The sequence below is a fragment of the Odocoileus virginianus genome, chromosome 29, assembly GCF_023699985.2.
Source record: "Odocoileus virginianus isolate 20LAN1187 ecotype Illinois chromosome 29, Ovbor_1.2, whole genome shotgun sequence".
NCBI classification, from domain to species: domain Eukaryota; kingdom Metazoa; phylum Chordata; class Mammalia; order Artiodactyla; family Cervidae; genus Odocoileus; species Odocoileus virginianus.
This window is the reverse complement of record NC_069702.1, coordinates 18,458,295-18,482,455: the sequence shown is the minus strand read 5'-3', so window position 1 is coordinate 18,482,455 and position 24,161 is coordinate 18,458,295. Positions and strand designations below refer to the sequence as shown.

Here is a 24,161-nt window from a genome sequence, read left to right as displayed (position 1 = left end):
TTCCGCATTGCAGGCAGATTCTTTACCAGCTGAGCCACAGGTAAAGCCCAAGAATACTGGAGTGGGTAGCTTATCCCTTCTTCAGCTGATCTTCCTGACCCAGGAATTGAACTGGAATCTCGTGCACTGTGGGCGGATTCTTTACCAGCTGAACTACCAGGGAAGCCCACACACTATGTAGTTCTGTTATATAAAATGGTAGAAAATGAAAACTAATCTACAGTGACAGAAAGCATATTGGTGGTTACTTTGGGAAGAAGCGGGGAGTAAAGAAGGAAAGATTACAAAAGTATGTGAGTAGATAGTACCTTTCAGATTTTGAATGTGCATATCCTGTGATCTATCAATCAAATCTATTAACAGTATACTATCCTACAAAAATACCAGTGTGTACAAAATGCTGTGTACAACTGCAGCATTACTTAAGGTTTCATCAATAAGAAAGTGATTAAGTAAATAATCTATATGATGGAATACTATGCAGACATGAAAAAGAATCTATATTATGGACATAAAGGGGGTCTACCATACATTAAGTGGAAAAAAACAGGTTACAATATAATATGAACTCATTTAAAACATAAAAACAAAATAAAGAGCCCTGCAAATCCCAAACCACATATGTCTAGTCTACAGCTATAGTTGTAGCTGCATCTAATCTATCTATCTATTTATATGCCTTAGAGGAGAACAAAAGCCCAAAGACTGAATGCTCAGTTGTGTCTGACTCTTTGTGACCCCGTGGACTATATAGCCCACCAAGCTCCTCTGCCCATAGAATTTCCCAGGCAAGGTTACTAGAATGGGTTGCCATTTCCTATTCCAGGGGATATTCCCAGTCCAGGGATCAAACTGGTGTCTCTTGTGTTTCCTGCATTGGCAGGCAGATTCTTTACCACTAAGAGGTAAAGCCTTATAGGAGGATGCACACCAAATTATTGATATTAATAAAATTTTTATCACTGAATAGTGGAATTGGGCATAAAGCAGTTAGATTTTCACTTTTTATTTTATATATCTCTGTGTTTGAATTTGTCATAAAATTACCTATACCTGTAATATTTTTATGATTAAAAAACTAACAAATGTTTTAAGCAAAAAAATAGTTTCAATGGAGTAAAATTAGCTCCTTAAATATTCTATTTATTTGTTCTGTGATGGTTAATTTTATATGTCAACTTGGCTAGGCCATAGTACCCACATATTCAGTCAAATGCTATTCTGGATGTTTCTTTGAGGGTAATATTTCAGATGAAATTAATGCTTAAATCAGTAAACTTAGAGCAACCATCCAGAATGTGGGTGGGCCTCACCTAATTTTTGAAGGCCTTAATAGAGAAAGAGCGATCTCCCTTAAACAAGAAGGAATTCTGCCAGCAGGCTGCCTTTGGACACTGCAACTCTTCCCAGCCTGTCAGCCTGTCTTGCTTTTTGGACTTACCAGTCCCCACAATGATATAAGGCAATTCCTTAAAATTTCTTGCTCTCTTTATATATCTATATTCATATCATCTCTGTCTCCTTTTGGTTCTGTTTCTGGAGAGCACTAAAACCTTCTGCTACATAAGTGAAGCTTATGGTGTAATGAAGGGGGCATCCCAGGTGGCACTAGTGCTTAAGAACCTTCCTGCCGATGCAGGAAACATAAGAGATGCTGGTTCGAGTCTTGGGTCAGGAAGATCCCCTGGAGGAGGGCATGGCAACCCACTCCAGTATTCTTGCCTGGAGAATCCCATGGACAGAATCCCGTGGACAGAGCCCTTGGTGGGCTACAGTGCACTGGGCCACAGAGAGTCAGACGTGACTGAAGTGACTTAGCACGGTGTAATGGAATGTGCAGGCATGAAAAGTTAGAGTTGAGGAATGACTCCTTTTCGACTAGTGCATATCTTTGCCTGAGTTATTCTACCTTTTGAAACTTTTCTCATCTTTAAATGTGGTAGATCTACTTACTTTACAGAGATGGTGCGAGGTTTTCGTGATATAACATGTAATGTACTTGGGGCATAGTACGGGCATGACTCTGAACAATCCTCTTCCGTTGTATGACATACATTGCAAATATGAGAGTTGTTTGTTTTCTATGGTTTTCACAGAGATGTGGAAGGAGGTCATATAACCAGAGGATTTATTGCTACAATAACAGAATGCACATGCCAGGTTGTACATGCCAGGAAACTCCTACCAACCAAATTTAGCTGATGCCTGTGGGCATGTCCTCCTCCAGGGGATCTTTCCCACCCAGGGACTGAACCCATGTCTCTTACGTCTCCTGCATCTCCCTCTTTCTTTACCACTAGCACCACCTGGGAAGCCCCAATTCAGTTGACAGATACCATCAAAGGGCCTCCACGTTTATCACAATTATTTTGAATGCGGGTGCATATTCGAATGATACAAGATTGTAAAAGATTCACCGGAATGCCGTATCGAGTCCTGTAGAGGGTCCTCATTGCGACAGTTGCTCCGCACAGACAGCATTCATTCATGTCAGCTGCAACTTGACACGCAAGACACATGAAGCAAAATGTGCCGCAGAGACCTGGATGCGTGAAAACAGAGGTAGGAATTACTGCATTCTGCCCTCCACCACGGTTGAGAGTTAGGGTGTGCTCATGGATGGCAGTTCCAAGCCCTGGGGCCTTTCTCACATAGTCGGCTGCCATGGCCCTCCTCACTGCTCCTGTTCAACATCACATCAGCTCCCCTCGGCCCCCCAGTACTGCCTTCTTCCATGTACTGGATGACTCACTGAAACCTGGCCCCATTCCAGAGGTTATCCTCACTACCCACAATGCCTCCGTCTGAAGTCCAGGAGTGAGGTCAAATAATGTGAAAAGTTCTCCAACAGGAACCTACTCAAGAAGCAAGGTGTCACTCACAGAAACGGGGCCTCCAGTGCTCTGGGAAGATGCTGCTGCTTGATCTGAATATGGAATGATGACTAGGAGTTTTATAGATTAAGGAAAGGGGAAAGAGCCTCTTTAGATAACTTGGTTTGTCTTAGCAATGGCTGGATTCACATAACGTGGCTGGAACCAGGGATGCGGCAGAACGGGGATGAAGCTGGATCCAAGGCAGGGTGGAGACCGGACGATTTGGAAGTATGAGTGTTCAGAGGGGGTCACAGAAATCATGAAGAACTTCTGAAATTTTTAAGAAGGGAGAATGATTTGGTCAGATCTATGATTTAAGAAATTCTATGTGAAGGTTTTAAGCTCATATTAGAACTTGTAACTCACTTATTCAAATAACAATACTAGGGTTTGGAGGATTAGAATATTCTCTTTAGAAGGTTTTATTGTTGTGGTTTCATGATCACTATGATTTGCAGCTGTTGAACTAATGTCCTGAGAAGTGCAAGTGACCAGCCCGGCTCATGCAGCAGGACAAGGAGAGCAAATCAACAAGTTCAGTGGCTCCATGTCCCAGGTGATTCTTTCCCTCTATGATTTTCAATGTAATTATTAACTCCATTCCAAATTTTAATTCCTCTGCCAAGTTAAAGGTTAATAGGTTTTCCTTCCCTGTCTCAGAACACTGGGTAGATTTGAAACAGGTGAAAGAAAGGAACAAATGAACAAAAAACCTCTGAGTAAAATTTGTTTTATTTTTTATTTTGTAGGCAGGTTTGTTTGTTTCTTGCTTGGTGTTGAGAACTAAGCATTGGGTCTCTCTGACATGCACATCTTACCCCGAACTTTTCTTCTCTCAGGTATACTTAGATCTCATAAAATGAAACAAAACAGAAAATGAAGAAGAGTTAGAGATATTTTACTCACTGAGCAGTTAATTGCCTTCAGAATTCTTTATTCTTCTCTGTATAACAATCCTAAATGTATAAATTAAAATAATGCTTATGTGAGCTCATGCTGAAACCATGGATGAAAATGAACCCTTGTGTATGGGGCACAGTGTAACTGTAGTGAGTTTAATTGATGTGTAACAAAAGCAGTCTTTTTTCTTTTTAATCAAGTTAAACTTTAAACATCTCTTCTAATATAATGTATGGTTTATTTATATTAGGCCAAGCCTGTTCATTATTCAAATCATTGCCTTTTTTTTTTTTTTTACAGTTATCTTAACTCCAGAACTTTTTTAGGAGTAAGACTATCCTTTGGAGGGTGAAGAAGAATGAACCTACAATCAGTACAGGATTTTTCTGTTAGCAAAGCATTGCCTGACATGCAGGGTATCTTGGAATGAGAGGAGAACTTTTATTACACCATAAGGGAGAAATGAAAGATATGAGTAAACTCGGGGAAACTGTGGAGGACAGAGTACCCTGGCATGGTACAGTCCATGGGTCACAAAGAGTTGTATACAACTTAGAGACTGGACAACAACAATGTTAAAATTCACTTCTGAGTCAGTTACAGGTCTCCCCAGCACTTACAGACACCGCAGTCGCTGAAACAATCACACATGCCCGTCTGCCAGTTGGAGTTTTGAGGTGCTGGACCGCTTCCAACTCCGGGCTGAGTTACAATGACCACTGGAGCAGATGCAGCTTGCATTTTCGATGCAGGTTCTTAAGCGGCTGTGGTCTGAAAGGAAAAACCTGGTGTCAGTATCTGGAGATTGCTCTTGGAAGCCTGTTTTCAGGGACTCTGACTCCCAGGCAAGTGAGGAAGGTTAGATCAAGTTGCTGGCTGGTCTTTGAAGAACCTATTTCTACAGAGGCTCCTGGAGGAAGGGATTCACTGAATCGGTTAAAGGAACAGATGCCTCTCTTGCAGTTAGGGAATGAGACAGGCTTGTAAGTACTGTTTTAAACAGTTATCTGGTCTCTGCACAAGACAGGGAAACAGACGAGGAAACCTGGGTAAACGACCTGTGTGTGCTCAGTCGTGTCTGACTCCTTGTGACCGCATAGACTGTAGCCCGCCAGGCTCCTCTGTCCCTGGGATTTCCCAGGCAAGAATTCTGGAGTGGTTTGCCATTTCCTCCTCCAGGGGATCGTCCTGACCCAGGGATCAAACCCTTGTTTCCTGCGTCTCCTGCACTGGCAGGTAGAGTCTTTACCACTGTGCCACCTGGGAAGCCATGCCAACTAAAAATTGTCACTCGTTATTTGCTGCCACAAGAATTAAGTCATAACCACTCAGTTGCTGATTTTCAACATGCCCTGAAAGGAGTTCAGCGTGGAAATTAGGGATGAAGCACTCTGTGCTCTAGGGAACACTGGCAGAACAGACCTTCAGAGAGTTAGATATTTGGGGGACAAGATTTTATGAGCCCAGTTTCTCACATCTTCTACTATCTAGAAAAGAACGAAAATCATTAATGGAGACAACTGCTCCATGTGACTTGCAGCAACGTTCTGCCAAAATGCATGCTAGATGGCACGTGTCCCGTCACTAAAATCATGTACATACTGACCTCCCCTCTGACCTCATAGAGCAGTTCCTCAGAGCTATCTGAGAAGCTGTCTCTCAGGCTATAGACCTCATTTGCCCCAAATAAAACTTAACTCACAGCTGCCTGTTAACGAATCCAAGCTCAGTTTGCTCGAAGCACAACAGGCCAATAAATCCAAGAGATGAGATGTTGAGGCAAAGAATGCGACTTTATTCGGAAAACCGACTGACCGAGAGGATAGTTGACTAATGTCATAAAATAACCATCTTGTCAGGGTCTGGATGCATTTCTTTCATAGAACAGAAGGGGAGGATTTACAGAACTAAAGAAAAAAGGCAAATATCTGACTCATGGAGTCAACTTTTAGGAATTTATCCATGAGGGGTTGTAAACCCTTCTCTTCCAGCTTTACGTATAGGCAGTTTCTGGCCTAAGGCTCATTCTTACAGGTTGGGCCTTTACTTTCCTTGCAGGGATTCCTTTGTCTCATTAATAGTTTACTGCCTATAGGATATGGTTGGGAATAGGACCTTGTCTCTGGGAATAGGTTGGCCTGTCTTAGTCAGAGTTAAGATAAAAGCCTGCTCGGGGCCTCCTAACCTGAGTATGGCCCCGGGGGAGCTCAGAAGATCTCTCCTAAGGACAGGGGTAGGACACTGAGGCACAACTAGAAAGGCATGCGAAATCCACCGCTGTTTAAATTGGCAAGGGAAATGCCCAGTAAAATAACAGTGCGAGGCTTTCCATCAACACGAGTCACAGTACAGCTTTTGGAGGAGAGAGGTCCAGTGTGAGAAATTAAGACAAAGTAAAGTGGCTCTGTATCAGTTAAGTAATCAATTTTCTTTTCTGCCATGGGAGTCAAGGACTACCCAGGGGTCCTTGATGGAGATTAGCATCTCATTGCGGGGAGCTGCCAGAATCCCCAGGGCCACCCCAGTCGTTCAGCATGGCCATCTCAGGAGCCAAAGTCCCACTTCCCCTTCAGGACTGGGGGTAGTCCCTCTTTTGCTATCTGGGCATAGCCTGGGGTGGGGTGGTTCTTTCTGGCAGTCTTGGACACAGTGGCCAGTTGACTTGCATTTATAGCATTTCCTCTTGTTGGTCTTATTTCCAGATGAATAGTTGAACTTTCTTGGACCCCCTGAGGTCACAAACCATGACTGACAGCAACAGCTATCAGTTTTGCACGAGCCCTAGCCTGTCTTTTCTCATGTTGGGGTCTCTCTTCCTCCTGAGCTTGGTCTTGATTATTAAATACCCCAAAGGCCACATTTAGGAGCTGGGCCATGGGCATTTGTGGGTCAAGTTGTAATTTTTGGAGTTTCTGCCTAATATGAGGGGTGGACTGGCTAGGTGGGAATACTGTCAAGAGGAGGATGTGCTAGGTTTCCACCCTGCGAGATCAGAGCTTAGAAGGAGATCATCTAAAGTGTTGGGAGAGTCTTCTGGTTCTCCAGGTTTTAAATTACAGGAGCCACATAGGGTAGGATTTTGGTAAAGGACTGTGAAAGCCTGAATATAGGGAATCTCACTCCACTTTCTCATCTGGCGGCAATAAAGATCCAATTGCAGAAGGTTATTATAATTTAGAGACCCATTTTCAGGCCATTTTTCTCCATTTCCCAACTTAAACAGAGTCTGGGCACTGCTGCAGTAGAATTTAAGTTTCTCCTTCTTTAACCCTTCAGTTTTAAAGAATTTCCATTTCTTAAGGATACACTCCAGAGATGTTTTTTCTGACTTGGAGTGGAATCCTCCCATGTTGAGTAACCTGCAACTGAGAACAAGACAGTGCTTCTAGAATGGAATCCTTCAGCCTGGAAACTTTTACCAGGAGGTTTTAACCTGATGGGGTGCAGGGCATCCCCTAAATTTCCTTTGGACCTAATGGGATTTCAAGCAGCCTCTTCTCTCCCATTGATTTCTGACCAGACATCTCTGGCCCCTATGATACCATGTGCAGGACACCCCACCCAGCAATTAGAGAAGGGCTTTCAAGCTAAGTGTAAACTGGTTGCCAGGACTTTCCTTAGGAGGGGTCCCTTGTCTGTAAAGCTTATGTCCTACCGTGAGTCTTTCCATGCTGGGGTGTATTCCTCGTGACTGAGCATCTACAAAGCTTATGATTTGGGCTTCTGGGTAGCAGCCAGTCTAATAGGCTGTCCCTAGCATTATGTGTAGGCTACCAAGGCCTGGAGTGAAGGGGTCCAACAGATGCAAAGAAGAAACTTGGGGAAATTGGAGCACTGTGGAAGATGGCATGGGGCTCAAGGTTTGAGGCCCAGAAGGCAGAAAAATTCTCAGAGTAGATTTCTGGGCATTGAGTGGGGTGAGAGACTAGACAACAGAAGAACCCCAAAATCATTTGCTCTGTCTTCCTGGCAGCTGAGAAAGAATTAAGAATCATCTGATGATTTTGTCTGACAGACAGCATAGAGTGTGATAGTGGCTGGGATGCAGCTTAGGAATGATATCTAAGAAATCCTTCCCTAGAAGAAGGATATTATAAGAAGGAGATAAGGAGTGAGAAAGAGAACTTGTTGTGGGAATAAAGTGGAAAAGAAAACCCTCTTGTAGTGGAGGGTTTCACACAGGACAGTGAAAGAGAGACAGTGAGAGCAAGAGAGAGACAGAGACCCTTTGGGCTCCTGCACGGTTGGAAATTGTGTTTCCACCTTGTCCCAGAGGACAGCATCAACTGTTACCCAAGCATTATTTTAGTTGTCATACCAGATCTGATCTCAGGGGGCCTCCATCTGCAGCAGCTTGAAGTGGGGTTTGGGCTCACCGGCCAGAGATTGAGTCTGGGTCACAGCAATGAAAGCACCAGATACTAACCACTAAACCTGTGGTCAGTGACAAGACCCTGGCGTCCTGGTTTTGCAAAAAAGAATTCCCGCAAAGACAGAAAGTAGTGAAACAAATAAAGTGCTTGTTAGGAGGAATAGAGCAGTACGTGTGGATAGACTCATGCGGGGACTCAGAGAGAGTCACTGAGTTTCGCCCTCGTGGCAGTCTGAACAGTTTTATGTGGCATTTCTTCTGGGTTTCCTTGGCCAATCATTTTGGTTTGCCTGGTTCACAGTCTATAATTGGTATATCACAGGATCCTCTCTGTGTGTGCATGCCTCTCTTAGCCAAGATGGGTTCTAACAAAAAGGTGAGAGGGTAGAGCATCCCTTTGACCTCCAGGGAACCTTTGTGTGCATGTGTGGTTGGGGAGGTCTCCTGACTTTGATAACAAGAAATATGTGGTCTGGGCAGGGCCCAGAGTCCTCCCTTGATTGTCCTGCTATTGTTGTCTTGGAGTTTCAGTCTACAGGAAGTCTTCTGACTTCAAGAATGAGAAATATGTGGTCTGGGCAGGGCCTAGCCTCTCCCTTAACTCTTGTCATGGGGTTTCAGTCCATAGAGAATGAATTTTACCCTGAGATTTACCCTGGGGGCGGGGGGGGGGGGGTGGTTTCCATCTACCTCCTGCCTCAATTTCATGGATAGAGGGAGCTCACATTTTAAAAATGTATTTATTACTTTTAGTTGCACTGGATATTCTTTGCTGCATGGGCTTTCTCTTGTACAGGTTCTAGGAGAGGCAGCAGAGGATGAGATGGTTAGATAGCATCACCAACTCAGCGGACACGAATTTGAGCAAACTCTGGGAGACGGTTTGCTTCCCAAGTGGCACTAGTGGTAAAGAATCTGCCTGCCAATGCAGCAGATGCCAGAGACCTGTGCTCGATCCCTGGGTTGGGAAGATCCCCTGGAGAAGGAAATGGCAACCTACTCGAGGATTCTTGCCTGAAAAAATTCCATGGACAGAGGAGCCTGGCGGGCTACAGTCCATGAGGTTTCCAAGAGTGGGACATGACTGAGCACTTGTCAGCAGCTGGGAGATAGTGGAGGAGAGAGGAGCCTGGCGTGCTACAGCCCATGGGTTCTGAGTTGGACTCGACTTAGCAACTCAACAACAGGCTCCAGGGTGCACAGACTTCAGTAGTTGCGGCTCGTGGGCTCTAGAGGGCTCCAGAGCACAGGGTCAGAAGTTGTGGGGCATGGTCCCAGTTGCTCCGCCACCTGTGGAATCTTCCCGGACCAGGGATCGAACCCCTGTTCCCTACATTGGCAGGAGGATTTTTCTCTAATATGTCACCAGGGAAGACTGTTTTGAAGCAAGGTCCTGGAGTGACAACGCACCAGGGTTCACTCCCAGGGGGAGGGGGAGGTTACCAGGTGTAGGTGGGATTGAGATCAGGGTGGCTCACTGGTTGTCAGGGAAAGAGCAGAGCAGCAGAGCCATTCACTGCCCCTTTGATGAGCTCTCAGGGTGGAGATGTTCTGATCTAACACCTAGAACAATTAATAGCTGGGGTCAGTGGCAAGGACGCAGGCATCTACTGATTGGAGAAGGTCAGTCATCTGAGTAGAATGTAGGTAACACAGGGACTGGTCAAGCAGAGGATGAACAGAGAGAGCAAGAGTACAGTCCTCTTGGGGTGCCTACCCGTACAGGGCAGTTCAACTCAATTCTGACACCGCCACCTATAAACAGCGTCAGATTCTGTGTGTTAAGGGCTCAGAGCCACAGGACTGCCCTCCCTTTCCCACTTCAGACATCCATTGTACATCCAGGTTGCTACCTGTGCTTCTTTTTAAAACGTTTCTTTCATTTATTCATTTTTAATTTTTTTGGTTGTACAGGGTCTTCATCACTGCCTGCGGCTTTCTCAGATTGCAACAAGCGGAGGCTACTCTTCATTGGGGTGCACCGGCTTCTCACTGTGATGGCTTCCCTTGTTGAGGAGCACAGGCTTCAGCAGTTCTGAAGCACATGGGCTCAGTGGTTGCTGCTTAGGCGTTATAGTGCCTGGGCTCAGTAGTTGTAATGCACATCCCAAGGCATGTGGAATCTCCCAAGACCAGGGATCAAACACATGTGCCCCTGCATTGGCAGGCAGACTTCCAACCCAGTGAGCCACCAGGGAAGTCCTCACCTGTGCTTCTGACCAGGCAGATCAGAGGTTCCCGTGATCCCCTCTTCATTTCCATTTATTTGCTGAAGTGGCTCACAGAACTCAGGAAGACAGTTTATTATTAGATTATTGATCCATTACAAAGGGTATTAAAGGACACAGATGGACAATCAGATGAAAAGATATCTAAGGGGAGCTTCAGAGCCTGTGGAGATTGCGGTGCGTCACTCTCCCAGCACACAAACACCAAAACTCTCTGAACGCTGTCCTTTTGGGGTTTTATGGAGGCTTCATTGCATAGGTGTAATTGATGAAATCATTGGCCATTGGTGATTGAACTCAGTCTCCAAACCTTTCTCCCTTCCCTGTCTCTGGGAATCTGGGAGGTGGGGCTGAACGTTCCATCCCTAGTAAATCCTAAAGAAAATCAACCCTGAACATTCGTTGGAAGGACTGATGCTGAAGCTGAAACTCCAATACCTTGGCCACCTGATGTGAAGAGCCGACTCATTGGAAAAGACCTTGATGCTGGGTAAGAGTGAAGGCAGGAGGAGAAGGGCGTGGCAGAGGATGATATGGTTGGATGGCATTGATAACTCAATGGACAAGAGTTTGAGCAAACTCCAGGAGACAGTGAATGACAGGGAAGCCTGGTGTGCTGCAGTCCACGGGGCTACAAAGAGTCGGATGCGACTGAGCAACTGAACAACAATAACAACAACAATCACAGGTTGGTTCCGCTGGCAACCAGCCCCCATCTTCAAGGGTTTTCCAAAAGTCACTTCATTAGCATAAACTTTGTAAAGGTAATAGTTCGTACTTAGCAGGGCTGTTGTAACATTAAGTAGACAGTGTGAGTCTAGTACAGTGCCCGATATAGGGTGGCATCTCAGTAAATAATAACAAGACACCTTTATCACTTTTAACTTAATATCACTTAATAACTTCCAAAGATTTTAGGAGCTCTGTACCCTGAACAGGAATGAAAGTCAAATATGTATAAACCACAACATCACAGTCAAAAGTCAAAGTGTTAGTTGCAACAACAAAAAAAAAAGTGTTAGTTGCTCAGTTGTGTCTGACTCTTTGCGACCCCGTGGGGCTATAGCATGCTAGGCTCCTCTGTCCATGGGATTCTCTAGGCAAGAACACTGGAGAGGGTGCCCTATCCCTTCTCCAGGGGATCTTCCCAACCCAGGGATCAAGCCCAGGTCTCCCACATTGCAGGCAGATTCTTTACCACCTGAGTCACCAGGGAAATCCAAGAATACTGGAGTGGGTAGCCTATCCCTTCTCCAGGGGTATGACAGTAGTCCTCTCCAATCTTCCTGCAACCAAGTTGATCCTTGACTTGAAATTTACCTGAAGACTTGTTAGGGGGCAAGCAAAGATAGTGTGCCCAAGCAAAGCTTATTATGATGTATATTTTGTTAGGTTTGTCCCAATTTCTCTCCATCCTGAGAGGCAGTGTGGGGTAATGGAACATTGATTTGATTTAAAAAAATTTTTTTTGATGTGAACCATTTTTAAAAGTCTTTATTGAATTTTTTACAGTATTGTGTCTGTTTTATGTTTTGGTTTTTGTTCACCAGGCATATGGGATCTTAGCTTCCCAACCAGTAATCTCTCTTGCACCCGCTGCAAAGTCCTAACCATTGGACTGCCAGGAAAGTCCTGATTTGATTTGGAGTGAGAATATGCTGTGCGTGCTTAGTCACTCAGTCATGTCTGGCTCTTTGCGACCCCATGGACTGTAACCCGCTAGGCTTTTCAGTCCTTGGAATTCTCCAGGCCGGAATACCAGAGTGCGTAGCCTTTCCCTTCTCCAGGGGATGTTCCCAACCCAGGAATTGAACCAGGGTCTCCTGCATTGCAGGAAGATTCTTTACCAGCTGAGCTACCGGGGAATACCTGGGAGTGAAAATTTCTTTGCTCAGATTCTGTTTTTCTAAACTGTGTGATCTTGGACTAGTCACTGATCAGCCTAGTCATTTAAATTTCCTCCTACTAATCTGTGAAATGGAAGTGGTTTCTGACCTATCCACCTTACGTGCTCATTGAGAGTATTAAATAAGATAAAGTCCAAGGACGAATTGAATGAACAATTAAAAAAAATCAGACTCATATAAAGGGAAGCGGCTAAAATGTACAAAAATGCAGCAAGGAAATTTCTTTTGGTCATTTCCACAAATAATTCTTGGCAAAAGTATCAGTTAATATTTACTGAGATGCCACCCTATATCGGGCACTGTACTAGACTCACACTGTCCACTTAGTGTTACAACAGCCCTGCTAAGTACCAACTATTACCTTTACTGAATTGATGAGGAAACAGAGGCGCTGAGACTTTAAGTAAATTGTGAAATTCAAACCCTTCTCTGGCTCACCCCACAGGCTCTGTTCCTCCCTTTGCTCTCAGCTAAAGAGCCTGTGCCTTCAGAGCACTGACTGCATTGTGGCATTGTCATTGGTTTGCTGTGATCTCCTTGAGAACGGGAACCCTCTCTTCCCATTTATTCCTTTAGCATCACATTCAGCGTTAGGCTCATAGAAGGTACTTTTCATTGTCTTCTTGAGTTAAGTACTTATTATACGCTTAACTCACTCACAGTGTGTTAGATGCTGAGATGTAATACATTTCCACTTCAGAATCAGGACAAAAGAAAAACACTAAAATTGAAAATACAGAGATTCCGGATACTCAGGCAATATGATTATACTATTTGCTTTCTTGTATTGTTTTCCTCATAGGGCAGTTTCAAAAACAAGCAAATTACCTCAGTTGTTCTATACTACTTTATACTTTTTCTATTTCTTGAGTTAACTGGTTTCTTCTCTAGATTTCATTGCTCAGTCATGGCTGGGTGAGTTGGATAGTTGAGTAGTGCCCATAAACAAAAAAGGGGAGCAGTATATGACACAGGGCAACATCGTGGCTATTTATCCACACAAGGGAAAGTGTATCAGCAATGATTCAAACATGCCTAAATCTGCCCAGGCTTCACGGTCAGTTCAGTTCAGTTGTTCAGTTGTGTCCGACTCTTTGTGACCCTATGGACTACAGCATGCCAAGCTTCTCTGTCCATCACCAACTCCTGGAGCTTGCTCAAACTCATGTCCATCAAGTTGGTGATGCCATCCAACCATTGCATCCTCTGTCATCCCCTTCTCCCACCTTCAGTCTTTCCCAGCATCAGGGTCTTTTCCAATGAGTCAGCTCTTCGCATCAGGTGGCCAAAGTATTGGAGTTTCAGCTTCAGCATCAGTCTTTCCAATGAATATTCAGGATTGATTTCCTTTAGGATTGACTGATTTGATCTCCTTGCAGTCCAAGGGACTCTCAAGAGTCTTCACCACAGTTCAGAAGCATCAATTCTTCAGTGCTCAGCTTTCCTTATGGTCCAACTCTTACATCCATACATGACTACTGGAAAAGCCTCAGCTTTGACTAGATGGACCTTTGTCTGCAAAGTAATGTCTCTGCTTTTTAATATGCTGTCTAGGTTGGTCATAGCTTTTCTTCCAAGAAGCAAGCATTTTTTAATTTCAAGGCTGCAGTCACCGTTTGCAGTGATTTTGAAGCCCAAGAAGAGAAAGTCTGCCTCTGTTTGTATTGTTTCCCCATCTATTTGCCATGAAGTGATGGGACCAGATGCCATGATCTTAGGTTTTTGAATGTTGAGTTTTAAGCCAGCTTTTTCACTCTCCTCTTTCACTTTCGTCAAGAGGCTCTTTAGTTCTTCTTTGCTTTCTGCCACAAAGGTGGTGTCATCTGCATATCTGAGGTTATTGATATTTCTCCCGGCAATCTTGATTCCAGCTTGTGCTTTATCCAGCCTGGCATTTCACATGATACACTCTGCATATAAGTTAAATAAGTAGAGTGACAGTGTACAGCCCTGACATATTCCTTTCCCAGTTTGGAACCAGTCCATTGTTCCATATCCGGTTCTAACTCTTGCTTCCTGACCTGCATATAGGTTTCTCAGGAGGCAGGTAAGGTGGTCTGGTATTCCCATCTCTTTAACATTGTTGTGATCCACACAGTCAAAGGCTTTGGCATAATCAATAAAGCAGAAGTAGATGTTTTTCTGGAACTTTCTTACTTTTTCTATGATCCAGTGTAACTAATTGTAAATTAGCCAGATTGATCACTATAAATTGTCCCCTGAGTCCTAGCAACACTCTCATGTGAAGAATACTCGGTATTTTGGGATGAGGATAAAATGAGTTTATTTTTATTTTATTTTTTAGACAGAAGAAGCTTTAAAATGTTCTTCTAAATGTTCATACCTGTTAGACATTTCTACCATCAGAAATAGTTCTAGGAGGGATCGGGTGGAGAGGGAGGTGGGAGGGGGGGATCGGGATGGGGAATACATGTAAATCCATGGCTGATTCATGTCAATGTATGAAAAACCCACTACAATATTGTGAAAGTAATTAGCCTCCAAATAATAAAAAAAAAATAAATAAATACACACACACACACACACACACAAAAATTAATGAACATAAGCAATTCCAGCTGTCAGAAATGAAAAAAAAAAAAGAATTTCCTTCTTAATGAAGGGTGAAACTAGTCTGTAATTCTGTTGTGCAGTATCTTTTTCAGGTTTTAATAAAATATGTGATATTTTAAAAAAAATTAAATAAATAAATAAAATGTCCTCAATAAAAGGACAGAACTTCCAAAAATAATTATGGAAACCCACTCCAGAAGAAAAAAAAGAAAGAAAGAAATAGTTCTAGGTATTTCCCTTTCCATTGGTGAGTGTGGTATACAAACAAATTTTTCTAAACTTTTAAATGATTATAGTTATACAAAAATGGGGCTTCCCCTGACTCAGTGATAAAGAACATGCCTGCCAACACAGGAGAATAAGAGACGTGGGTTCAATCCCAGGGTCAGGAAGAGCCCCCAAAGGAGGGCATGGAAACCCACTCCAGTGTTCTTGCCTGGAGAATCCCAAGGACAGAAGAGCCTGGCGGGCTACAGTCCACGGGGTCACACAGAGTTGGACACACGACTGAAGCGACTTAGCATGCCCATGAACTTAGAAATGGGCAGTAACTGTCAAAGTTCAAGACAAGCACTTAGGAAGCCACCGAGGCAACAAACAACAGCTTTACACACACATGCACACACAGACAGAAATGTGTGTGCATGTGGTTATTCGTTGTTCAGTTGCTCAGTAGTGTTCAGCTCTTCACGACCCCATGGATTATAGTTCACCAGGCTCCTCTGTCCGTGGGAGGGAAGGACAATATGGATGGACCTTAAAGGTATTAAGTGAAAGTCGCTCAATTGTGTCCGACTCTTTGCGACCCTACGGACTATAAAATTCAGGGAATTCTGCAGGCCAGAACACTGGAGTGGGTAGCCTTTCACTTCTCCAGGGGATCTTCCCAACCCAGGGATCAAACCAAGGTCTCCTACATTGTAGGCGGATTTTTTACCAACTGAGCTATCATTACACCAAGTGAAATAAGTCAGATAGAGCAAGACACACAGAGTATGATCTCGCTTATATGTGGAATCTAAAATAAGCAAACCAAACTATGTATATGGAGAACAAGTTGGAGGTTGTCAGAGGTAAGGGTTGGGTGTGGGTGAAATGGGTGAAGCAACAATCTATACTATCTAGCAGTATAAATTTGCAGTTGTAAAATAAATAAGTCTTGGGAGGTGATACACAGCGTGGTGACTGTCATTACTAACATGTATCACGTATTTCAAAGCTTCTAAGAGAATAAATCTTAAAAGTTCTCATCTCAAGAAAAAAACTTGTACCTGTGTGGTGATAGATGTTAATGATTTACTGTGATCATCATTTCACAGCATATACACGTCAAATCATTATGTTGTACATGTGAAACTGATATAACATTATATGTCAATTATATCTCCAAAACTTGCCCCCCTCCCAGAAGCCCAAAACCCTGGTGTGAGTGCCAGGCCAGCTCACAGCTGACCAAAGTCTAGCCCAAGCACTCAAGTTCCAAGGTGGCAGTAGCTGCTTTCTCTTTCTCAGGATATAAGTGGGACAACTGATAACAGTTGGATAAGATAGGTCCATAGGTTAATTAGTTGTTAGTAGTTTCCCAACATCAGTTTCCTGGTTTTGATATTTATACTATGGTTTGTAAAATATTAACTGGGAAAGCGAGGTGAGGGCCGTATGGGGACTCTGTGCATTATTTTAAAAATATTTTATTGAGATACATTTTACACTCATTTTACATACAATAGAGTAGCCAGTGGTATTTTCTGGGGGAGGGGGTGCCCTGTGGAGCATGCAGGATCCTAGTTCCCCCACCAGGGATTGAACTTGCACACCCTATCCCCCCCATCCCCACCACAGTGGAAATGCAGAGTCTTCTTAACCACTGGACTGATCATTTTACATGCTATAGAATTCACTCATTCAAAATGGATATAGTTCAGTGATTTTAGCCTGTTTATAGTTGCATAACCACCATCATAATCTAATTGTGAAATATTACACACACCCTCTAAAGAAAACCCACATCCACTAAGAGTTGCTCCTCCTTTCCTCTTGCCTCCTCCACCTCCAAACGACATCTAATGTGCTTTTTGTCTCTATTGCTTTGCTTATTCTAGTCATTTCATATAAATGGAATCAGAGAATATATGATCTTTTGTGACTGATGTCCTTTAGTTAGCATAAAATTTGCAAGGTTCAGTCTTGTCATAACATGGATTAGTACTTTTTCTAAACTGCTGAATAATATTCCATTATGTGGATAGACCATTTTGTGTTTATCCATTCATCAGTGAATGGATATTTAGGTTGTTTCTACTTTTTTATTACCATGAATAATGCTCCTATTACTATCTGCCTACCACACAGGTTTTTGTGGGTACATGTATTTTCATTTCTCTTGGGCTTTATCTGGAAGTAGAATTGCTGGGTCAAAATGCTAGCTTATGTTTAGTATTTTGGAAAATAGCTATGCTCACCACTATACCATCAAAGCCATGTTTAGCATTTCCAACCACTTCAAACTATTTTCCAAAATGGTTGGGTTTTGTTTGCAGTTTCTGTCATCGTGGCCAACATTTGTTATTGCTTGTCTTTCTATGTGCTACTTTGCAATACTTTTCATAAGTCTAGAATTATTTCCAAAAAATAAAAAACAGAACATGAAAGAGAAGATGGAAAAACGAAAGCCCCCATAGGACTTAGAGCAAAAAATACAAAAGCAATCTATCAAAAAGCTGTAAAAATATATATATATTCCCAAATCCTAGTAGTATATGGTGTAAATATAGCTGTAATATTTCTGAACTCTGGTTGCTTTTCCCCCTTATAATTCTTAGGAACCATCCTAAAGAATTTCTTTTTTTCGTATAAAGCACTATAAAATGCACTCAGAATAGTGAAGTTGCTCAGTCGTGTCCAGTTCTTTGGGACCCCATGGACTGTAGCCCATTAGGCTCCTTGGTCCATGGGATTTTCAAGGCATGAATACTGGAGTGGGTTGCCATTTCCTTCTCCAGGGGATCTTCCCAACCCAGGGATAGGTGAAGCTTATTTAAAATTTATCAGGTTTGTATTTTTTATATACATTAAGGTGGCTTTTTATTTTGGTTTTGATTTTTTTCAATGTGCCATAATGACTTTTTTTTTTTCCATAATGACTTTTTACTGCTCTTTTACAATAAAAGAGAGACGCTAACCACTGTGGATCTCTCAGCAAACAATGTGAAAGAAGGTTCTAGCAAGTGAACGAAAAGCAGGGAGGAGTGGTGTTGGTGGTGGTGGTGGGCGTGTGTTGTTTGTGGGTCTCTTTGTGTGGGGAGGAGGTGTCTGTCTTCAAGGGCAGGTTCATCAAGCGAGGGAACAAGTGAACTTGCCTCTCTGCCTGGGCTCTGGCTCCCTTGCAGGGAGGAGGGTCAAGGGGGGCCGGGACAAGGGCAGGACAGTGTGTGCGCCGAGGGGTAGGTCCGCGTTAGGCTGAACCAGTTATCAAACCATCACTGCCCATCAACAGCCTCGGGTTTGCCCTTTAGGGCTGAGAGCTCCTTGCCTGCATTTCCAGTGCCCGGGGGAGGTGTGGTCTCCGCGGGTAGGGAGGGCGAGGTGGGGTTCTCCCGTGGGTGACTGCTCGCCTCTCACGGTGGAGAGTGCCCGCGGCGTGCGGTGTTGACTGGCATCCACATTCGGCCCTCCAGGATGTGGGTTGTGCACACGCCTTTCTCCTCTGCTGGGGCGCGACCTTGACCTTTTTGTCCCGTGGGCAGCCAACGGTGAGCCGGAGCGCAGGGTCAGAGGCGATCAGGGCCAGGCTGGCTCCAGGCGGCTGCACCTTCGGGGCCGCGGGGGAGGGTATCGAGGCCAGGACCCGGGCTGGTCCCTGTCCCAGAGACAGATTGGGGCCCCACTCCCTCGTGGCCCCTTGTCGCTCTGTCCGCAGGAGCCACCCAGCCTCACCTGGCATTTATAATACCTTTTTAAAAGTTTTCATCAGATGAGTGGACTGATCAGCTCTCTTCTGATCAGGAAATAAGACAGAAATATCATCACCAGCACCCTACTCCTGGCCCTGCTGACTTTAGCACCCCTTAAGCTGGCTTCCCAGGTGGCATGACTTTGGTAAAGAACCCGCCTGCCAATACAGAAGACCCAGATTTGATTCCTAGGTAAGGAAGATCCCCTGGAGGAGGGCATGGCAACCCACTCCAGTATTCTTGCCTGGAGAATCCCATGGACAGAGGAGCCAGGCAAGCTATGGCTCATGGGGTGGCAAAGAGTCATGCATGACTGAAGCGACTTAACGCAGCGCACACAGGCTGGCCTCAGATGCTACTTCCTGCGCACATGTCTTTTTTTTTTTTTAATAACAAGCAATCACAGCTTTCAAAACAGATTCCTTCTGTGGATTCATGACAAAGAAAGTAAACAAATTGCAGTCATGCCATTTCTGTTGCACACCTTTTTTTTTTTTAAACAATAATTGTCTTGATTTTAGGAAAAGGAAGCTCCCAATCCTGCATGTAAGCTCTACCAGGGCAGGGAATATTTGTGGGCTTTGTTTGCTAAGGTATCTCCAGAGCTCAGTGGAGGGCCTGGCACACAGTAGGTGCCCATTAACACGCCTGGTACTAGTCTCAATGTGTCAGCTGGAGTGCATCAGACACAGCCTAGCGCTCATCCCTGGAAACCACTTAAGCAGTGGCAGTTCTTTCCAGAACTCCTTAGACTGCCTGTCAGCCCACATTCCAAACCTCAGTACTCACATGACAGAAAACATCATTTTGAGTGATGGCTTACCGTATCTGGGCCTTGGGAAGAAGGGGCATTGCAGGAAATGCTTGTTTTAAAAAAAGTATGTTTGAACTTTCTTTGACCTTTCCTTTTTATCCTCAAATATCAAAACAAAACAACCAGGAAAGGCTATACAAAATGTTGCACATTTCCTCTTTTTAGAGCGGAGAACCGAGAAGAGAGTGGGGTTATCACTAGGTTGCTGGCTGATAGATATTTTTAACTACCTTTATAATTTTGTACATTGTCTGAAAAAAGCTTTATTTTACAATTAGCAATTATTCCTTTTATAATCAAAGCAAGAAATACCCATTTTGGAAACAAAAAGAAAATGCAATGGCCAAAAATAATGTATAGGTTTGCACCGATTATCCTATAGCCGTCTGAATGTTTTTCTCCTTAGACCCTACCCAATGCCTGGAAACAGCTGGCATTCATGAATTTCACAAAATTCAAGAATGAATGAATGAATTGATATGCTTCCCATGATCTCTCTCAGGAAAAATAGGTTTGTTTGTTTGTTTGACTGATTCATGCTCAGTTGTGTCTGACTCTTTGTGACCCTGTGGACTGCAGCCCACCAGGCTCCTCTGTCCATGGAATTTTCCAGGCAAGAATACTGGAGTGGGTTGCCATTTTCTCCTCCAAGGGATCTTCCCGACCCAGGGACTGAAGCTGCGTTTCCTGTGTCTCCTGCTTTGCAGGTGGATTCTTTACCATTGAGCCATGGGGAAAACTTATGCCGTGATTTTTAATATAATTATATGGATATTTCATTATAATTTTCTGGAGATTTCAGAATAAAGACTTGCCTGCAGTTACCTAGCCATCCTTTCCTTTCCTTGACTGCCTTCACTCAGTACATACTTTACGTATTTGTGTATTCAGATTGGCTGCTGTTAACCCTGAAAGCAGAGACTGGAGCATCCTCTGAGTGCTTTTGAAGTCCACCAACGGTAATCTGGATATTTTGTAGCCAGCAGCTGTGTGCTTTCCGCCAGTTAGTTTGTTGGAAAGTTTACCTCCTCAGTGTAGGGGCCTAAACAGTTTTTTGTCCCAAAGTCAAAGCTTTGGTTGGTTTCTGTTTCTTTCACTTTTTTTGACTTCCTCTCTTGAATATGAAAAATGGTGGGGCCCCAGGTGCGCCTGTGGACTTCAGCACAGAGACCCAAGCAGAGAATGGAGGCCCCAGGAGGTTTCAAATTTCATTTCTCGGGAAGGTTTCCTATCGCCTTGGGGAAGCTTGCTCCATCCAGCCTGGCTCAGCACAAACAGCAGTAAGAACCAGCATCCAGACTTCTTTTTTGACCAATGTAGCTTATTCTGAAAAAGATCTTGCATCTTCTCACATGAGAGTTCTTACTCAAGAACTTACTCAAGTTCTTACTCGACTCTCTGATAGTCATCAGGTGGGAGAGAAAACAAACACACTTACTTCTCTGAGGCTTAAATAGCATTTCACAACTCTAGGGATCCTTTAGGTTGCAATAAAATGTAAAAGAAAAACACAAAACATCCAAACAACTGCAAATCTCGTTGCTTCACCATTAAGTCCCTGACAATGTTTAACTGTAACCCCTCAAGGTTAAAGATCAACAGGAGGAGTTGAGGGCAAGATAACAAAAGACAACTTCCCCGAAATCACTTTAGTGCCTGGCAATGTTTCTAAGAATTTCTGGGACCTTTTCTCTAAGCCTGTCTCCTCCGTTCAGTGGTCTTCAATGCTTCAGTGTGTAAAAGCCGCTTGGAGAGGTTGTTCACGATGTTGGTTCCTGGGCACTGTCTCCGGAGACTGTGATTTAGGTGGGCTGGGCTGGGGTCCAGGAATCTGACTGAGAACCCCCAGGCCTGCTGCCCCATCTGCCGTAGGGTGCAGTCATGTAGAGTAATGTAGCCCTTCTGCATAGACGCACCTTGGTGAGAATCCGAAAAAAAATGCCTTCCTCTTCTCCAGGCAGATGCAGTCATGTTAGGGCCTCCATCTGGTCAAGGAGCACAGGCTGAACTAGCCCCGCTCACCCCTGGGCTGCGTGCCCATGCATCTCAGGAGAATGGGGCATCAGTGACTTTACCATGGACACTTTGTAACCCACATCTCTGGGGTTTTTATTTCTCTTCTGTTAAGAATAACTGTAGGACTTCCCTGGTGGTCCAGTGGTTAAGAATCTACCTGTCAATGTAGGGGACCTGGGTTTGATCCCTGGTCCAGGAAGATTCCACATGCCAAGGGGCAGCTAAGCCCATGTGGCAACTATGGAAGCCCATGCACCCTCGAACTCCTCAAGAGAAGCCAATGGAATGAGAAGCTCGTGTACCATGACTTGAAGGTAGCCCCTGCTTGCCACAACTAGAGAAAACCTGTGCAGCAATAAAGACCCAGCCCAGCCATAAATAAATAAAATTTTAAAAAATAAAAAGAATAACTGCCGATATAGGGCTTCCCTGGTGGTCTGATGGTTAGGAATCCGCCTTCCAATGCGAGTCACCCGTGTTTGATCCCTGGTCAAGGAACTAGGATCCCACATGCCATGGGGCAAAATAAGTGTGTGGGCCACAACTAAAGAAGCACACGCTCTGCAGCTACTGACCCTTTGCACTCCACACGGGAGTCCATGCTCCACACCACGAGGAAGAGACCGTGTGCTGCAGTGAAGACCCGGGAGAGCCGAAAACAAAAGCCAAGAGTAACGGCAGATCAAACCCACTTTAGCAAACACTGCTGGGTGCCCAGTGTGTGAAGTGTCTGTCTTTGATTTAGCTGGGGTTCAAGAGAGTCTATAGTTCCCTCTCCATGGTCAGCAACTCTGCCCATCACTGAGTGACTATATGGTTGTTGCATTTCTTGACAGCTTTGACCCCACAGGGCAGAGTGAGTGATGAAAGAGTTGATCGGGGCCACTCAGGAGAAAAGGTAGAATGGAGGCAGGAGGAAGTGCAATGAGGACCTTGGTGGAGAGGCTTGGAAGAGAGACTGGGACTCCTTTCTTCAGAAGACTCCTTTCATGGGATGACCTCAATGGCCAGAAACCTTGCAGGATTTGGTTCACCATTTAAACATCCTCATTTCACCTATTAATAGTCACAATTAATCTTATAACCTGTTTTTCCAGCTTTGGAACACGTCATCTTTCTTTCTTTCTTTCTTTTTTTTCCATTTTTTTTTTTATTAGTTGGAGGCTAATTACTTTACAACATTGCAGTGGTTTTTGTCATACATTGAAATGAATTAGCCATGGATTTACATGTATTCCCCGTCCCGGTCCCCCCTCCCACCTCCCTCTCCACCCGATCCCTCTGGGTCTTCCCAGTGCACCAGGCCCAAGCACTTGTCTCATGCATTCAACCTGGGCTGGTGATCTGGAACACGTCATCTTTCTAAGAACAGCCCCTTATCTTGAAAAGGATAGCTCCTTATCTTTCTAATAGTATTAATATACTACACTAATTGCATTAATATTAAACAATGTATAGCTTCCATTTTCCTCTTCTTTCTGGCGTTTATTGATGTTACATTTTATTTTTTTTTATTTTGATGAAAGCATTTTCATCTCATAACTTCTCATCTTGAGAGCTCACAAATGTATAGTGAGAAATGGTCTCTTTCTTTACACATATAAATAAAGCACTAGAATTTAAGTTTGAGGAATTCTAGAGTGTTTTCCTTACTTTCTTACCAAAAATTCACATTCAAGGATTCTCAAGATTTATTCTCATTCGTTCATTATTCTCATGATTTAGCTAAATCTACAAAATTCCATCTTCTGTTTTCAAGCAGAATAGTTTCAAAACCCAAGTTTCAAAAACCAAGCAAAATATTTACAAAATACAAAGACAATAGACCAGCACAAGTAAACATACCTATGTATGAAATAAACAGTGAAATTCATGACCCAATTATAGACACAATGCCTAATATATGATTCCTGCTGAAAGCAGTATCTAATGATTCAAGACTACCTTATGAAAAGTGTGGTATCTCACACATGCTTGGCACATGTTAAATATGAATCAATTTACTACAATTAAAACAATTAGACAAGAAAACATTGGTCCTTCTGCTGAACCTCAAATAAAAACATTTCTCTATATTTGAGAAATAGAAACAAGGAAATCAAATACTTTTAAAGAGAACTTTCTTTTTTAAGTGCTGAGATAAGTTTTAAAGAAATGCTTCATTTCAAAGTACTTACAATTAAGAAATTGGTTCTGGGCAGCTGTGTCTTGTGGCTTAGAGAATCTCACTAGAAGTGAAAGACACAGGAAAGAAGTGTATTCAACTGCAGTTTGTTTCAGTCAAAGTACATATTCAGCGGTTTTTCACTGGCCAATGAAATCCAGGCAGAATAATTTTCAAAGTAAGTTTCTTTTTCCTTGAAACGGAAACTTTTTTTTTAAAAAAATGTGTTCCTTCTCCTACCTTTTATCAAGTACACTCATATATCTTTTTAAGGTGAAAACAGATTTGATTCATTATATAATTTGATTGATTTTACCTCTCTGGCAGAACTTAGCAATTTTTAAATTTTATCCTTTA

The 24,161-nt window shown here is 43.4% G+C and overlaps 1 protein-coding gene across 1 annotated transcript in view; it reads right to left on the bottom strand.

Annotated features, from left to right (window-relative positions):
• The window catches only part of LOC110136879 (placenta associated 8), a 31,713-nt gene extending 7,787 nt beyond the window's left edge, over positions 1 to 23,926 (bottom strand). Inside the window, exons 1-3 of the mRNA XM_020892864.2 lie at positions 23,818 to 23,926; positions 4,397 to 4,547; positions 2,418 to 2,542 (exon numbers count right to left, since the gene is read on the bottom strand). Coding sequence (XP_020748523.1) covers positions 2,418 to 2,542; positions 4,397 to 4,517 — 246 coding nt within the window. The 5' untranslated portion in view covers positions 4,518 to 4,547; positions 23,818 to 23,926. The remainder of the gene's footprint in view (positions 1 to 2,417; positions 2,543 to 4,396; positions 4,548 to 23,817) is intronic.
• Positions 23,927 to 24,161: the final 235 nt, after the last annotated feature.